The sequence below is a fragment of the Herpailurus yagouaroundi genome, unplaced genomic scaffold, assembly GCF_014898765.1.
Source record: "Herpailurus yagouaroundi ecotype Mexico unplaced genomic scaffold, PumYag 259, whole genome shotgun sequence".
In the NCBI taxonomy this organism is placed as follows: domain Eukaryota; kingdom Metazoa; phylum Chordata; class Mammalia; order Carnivora; family Felidae; genus Herpailurus; species Herpailurus yagouaroundi.
Window position 1 is genome coordinate 7,074 of NW_024412476.1, and position 3,614 is coordinate 10,687.

General features: G+C 34.4%; 1 protein-coding gene across 1 annotated transcript; it reads left to right on the forward strand.

The window, feature by feature from the left end:
• Window positions 1-1,529: 1,529 nt before the first annotated feature.
• On the forward strand, window positions 1,530-2,549 carry LOC121021217 (olfactory receptor 4K15). The gene has a single exon (XM_040461453.1). It carries the CDS (start codon window positions 1,575-1,577, stop codon window positions 2,547-2,549), a length of 975 nt encoding a protein of 324 aa, XP_040317387.1. The 5' UTR covers window positions 1,530-1,574.
• Window positions 2,550-3,614: the final 1,065 nt, after the last annotated feature.

Below are 3,614 nucleotides of genomic sequence, written 5' to 3' on the forward strand. Positions count from 1 at the left end.
ACTGCTGTTAATCTCTTCTGAAATTCTTAAAGTTGTAGTCTTATATAATCAGTGATGATACGTGACTTAATTACTTGGGGGAATTTTCTAGAAAACTGGAGATTTGAAATATAGGAGTGAGTCCCTGAATGTGGTTTTTGGGAGTTAAAATTATTCATCACAGGCTCTGTCCTTATGTGTAAATCCTCCATGAAACTCAAGGAAACACTAGGCAATTTGCAAATTAGGTCTAAGAAGATATTAATATCAAAAATGCAGATAATTAGAAATCAATAAAATAAAAGACACTTTCTTCCAAAGGCCTGATTTAGATGTAGAGGGAGATACTTCTTTAAATTTCACCTTTTATTTTTCTTATTCACTATATAATGTTTCCAAGTTCTAGGTAGTTTGCTTTCAGGTAAGTAGTTCCAAGTTTGCTTTTCTTATAAAAGCAAAAATAAAAAGTAAAAAAAAAAAGCAAAAGGGAAAAGTGCTGATAAAACAAAGTAGATTAACTGAGTGGAAAAGAAGAAACTTTTCTTTCATGGTCTAAATTTCTTACTATGAATACTATTATGCAATATAACTGTAATTTTTAAAAGCCCCACCAAATCAAATGAAATGTCAACCATAATTCAAAAATATGCCTATAGTCATTAACAGCAATATCTGAGCTTAGTGAAATAATATCAGGGAATAATTGAGAACAAATGCACTAGTTTCCTTCATATAAGAGAACTCCAGGAAGAGCTAAGTCACAGCTCTAGACCTTTGGATTTTAACTAGGTTTTGTACTGTCATGTAATTTGTAAATGAATAGAGGAGGGAGTAAGATCTAGTCACTCAAGGCAATGGGTCTGCCTATTGAGCTCTTACACAAATGTAATGGTGTCTCTTTATCTCCTGGTTTATTTTTTATTAATAAAATAAGCACAAAAGTACACCAAAGAGAATTTCATATCTTGTAAGTTTTCACAAAGCAAACATTTTTACCTCAAGACAGAACATTACCAGCACTTCAGAAGCCCTTCCTGTCATCTTCCTGTCCCTATTCCCTTCCAGGATAATGACCACAGGAGCTTTTTTAATACCATAGATAAGTTTAGCCTATTTTTTAACTTTATTTAAATAGGTTCATACAGTACACGGGCTTTGTGTCTAACTTTTGGGGTCAACATTGTGAAATTATCTTCCTCTGTGTCAGTCATTTAAAAAATGGTTACATTATTTACTGTAGAAAAAAAAGATTCAGATTTTGTTTCTGTAGTTTCTTAGACTGGATTTCTATAATATCAAGAAAAACATTTCAGATTTCCAATTTCATTTGTAAAGTAAACTACATTCCTCAAATTCATGTAACTGGATATACCAATGTCAAACATCCCCTCAATGACTCTCTCCTCCATCCCTCTTTAGTATTGCTGTTATGCTATCTATATAATTTTTAATTATGAGATGATATATGATAATTCAGATATATAAACATAAGTAGAAATTTGAATCCCTAAGGGAGCAGAACTGAGAAATGAAACCCACTGATTGATCTCTGTCTCTCTTCTATTCAGGTAGCAAGATAAGTTCCTGCCAAGTCAATGAATGAGACAAATCATTCCCGGGTGACAGAGTTTGTGTTGCTGGGACTCTCTAATTCCCAGGAGCTCCAACCTTTCTTGTTTGTCATATTTTCACTACTTTACCTAGCAATACTGCTGGGAAACTTTCTTATCATCCTCACTGTAACCTCAGATTCTCACCTTCACACCCCCATGTACTTCCTGCTTGCAAACCTCTCTTTTGTAGATATATGTGTTGCCTCTTTTGCTACACCCAAAATGATTGCAGACTTTCTGGTTGAGCAGAAGACTATTTCTTTTGATGCCTGTTTGGCCCAGATTTTCTTTGTTCACCTTTTCACTGGCAGTGAAATGGTGCTCCTTGTATCCATGGCTTATGACCGTTATGTTGCTATATGCAAACCTCTCCACTACATGACAATCATGAGTCGCCGTGTGTGTATTATTCTTGTTCTCATCTCCTGGCTTGTGGGTTTTATCCATACTACTAGCCAGTTGGCATTTACAATTAACTTGCCTTTTTGTGGCCCTAATCAGGTAGATAGTTTTTTCTGTGACCTCCCTTTAGTGACCAAGCTGGCATGCATTGACACTTATGTTGTCAGCCTACTTATAGTTGCAGACAGTGGCTTTCTTTCTATGAGTTCCTTTCTCCTCTTGGTTGTCTCCTACACTGTGATACTTATCACAGTCAGGAAACGTTCCTCTGCTAGCATGGCAAAGGCCCGTTCCACGTTGACTGCCCATATCACTGTGGTCACCCTATTCTTTGGACCATGCATCTTCATCTATGTGTGGCCCTTCAGCAGTTATTCTGTTGACAAAGTCCTTGCTGTGTTCTACACAATCTTTACTCCTATTTTAAACCCAATTATCTACACTCTAAGGAACAAAGAAGTGAAGGCAGCCATGTTAAAACTGAAGAGTCGGTATCTGAAGTCTGGCCGGGTTTCTGCAGCCATAAGAAATGTTCTTTTTCTGGAAACAAAGTAAACGTCACAACTGTATCTACTGTAGCCTCCTCTCTCGACAATTACAAACAGAATCCCTATGATGTTCAAGCAGATCATTTTGACCAGGGAAGGGTTAACTTGAATGAAAGAATAATGATAAGAACAAAAAGCCAGATAATGGACCTTACTGATATTTAAATTCTCTTCCTTTATTGTGTGATTTTTTGTTTCTATTTCCTAGTTTTTAATTAAAACTTTTTAATTTAATATATAGCCTTCGAATACATTGAGAAATGGCATTTACTCATATAGGATAAATAAGCTGTACTCCCTCTCAAAACAGTACTGCTCAGATGCCAATTTTGGAGTTATACTAGATATATACCTCTGTACAACAGAGATAATAGATTTATTTATTTATTTATTTATTCATTCATTCATTCATTCATTCATTCATTCATTCATTTATGAATAAACCTAGATAAGAATGCATTTCACACAGTACTATGTAAGTAACAGCACAGGAAGACAATTCTATGATTGGTGTTAATGGAACAGTAACATGTAAAATAGCAAGGCTATCCAGCAAAGGCATTTATAGTCAACACTTTCACAAATCTTTCTTCAATGGTGCTGTTTAATATATATTAGTCATAGAAAGCAACTCGCTGAATAAATTTATTCATGAGAGTGTTTTGTATTATGTTAATTTCTGTTTAATAGTGATAAAATATCAGAGATGAGTTAAAATTCTCTACCACTTGTCATCATGATGATGGGAGCCTGAAACTTCATGTTTCTTTTCTTCTCAGATAAAGTAGTTTTGTATATTAAGAGCTGGTAGGAATAATCATTTTTCTATGTGGACTTAATTAAAATTTTATTTTTATATTGTGTAATTCAGGTCCAGAAAATGACAGAACCCTATTTCAAGAACTTCAGGGTAACCATGAACTTATTCTTCCATGACCACTTATGAAAATAAGATTTTCTATGATTGCTCATTATAGGTTATTTTAGGCTTTTACTCTTATTGCATTGAGGTTTTTCCTATTTTTTCTACTGTGTTCTCACAATCTGTTATAATGTTACCTGTTTTCTAGAT

Excerpts from the sequence above, each read along its gene's own strand:
- LOC121021217 (XM_040461453.1), top strand. The coding sequence starts at position 1,575 with ATGAATGAGACAAATCATTCCCGGGTGACAGAGTTTGTGTTGCTGGGA.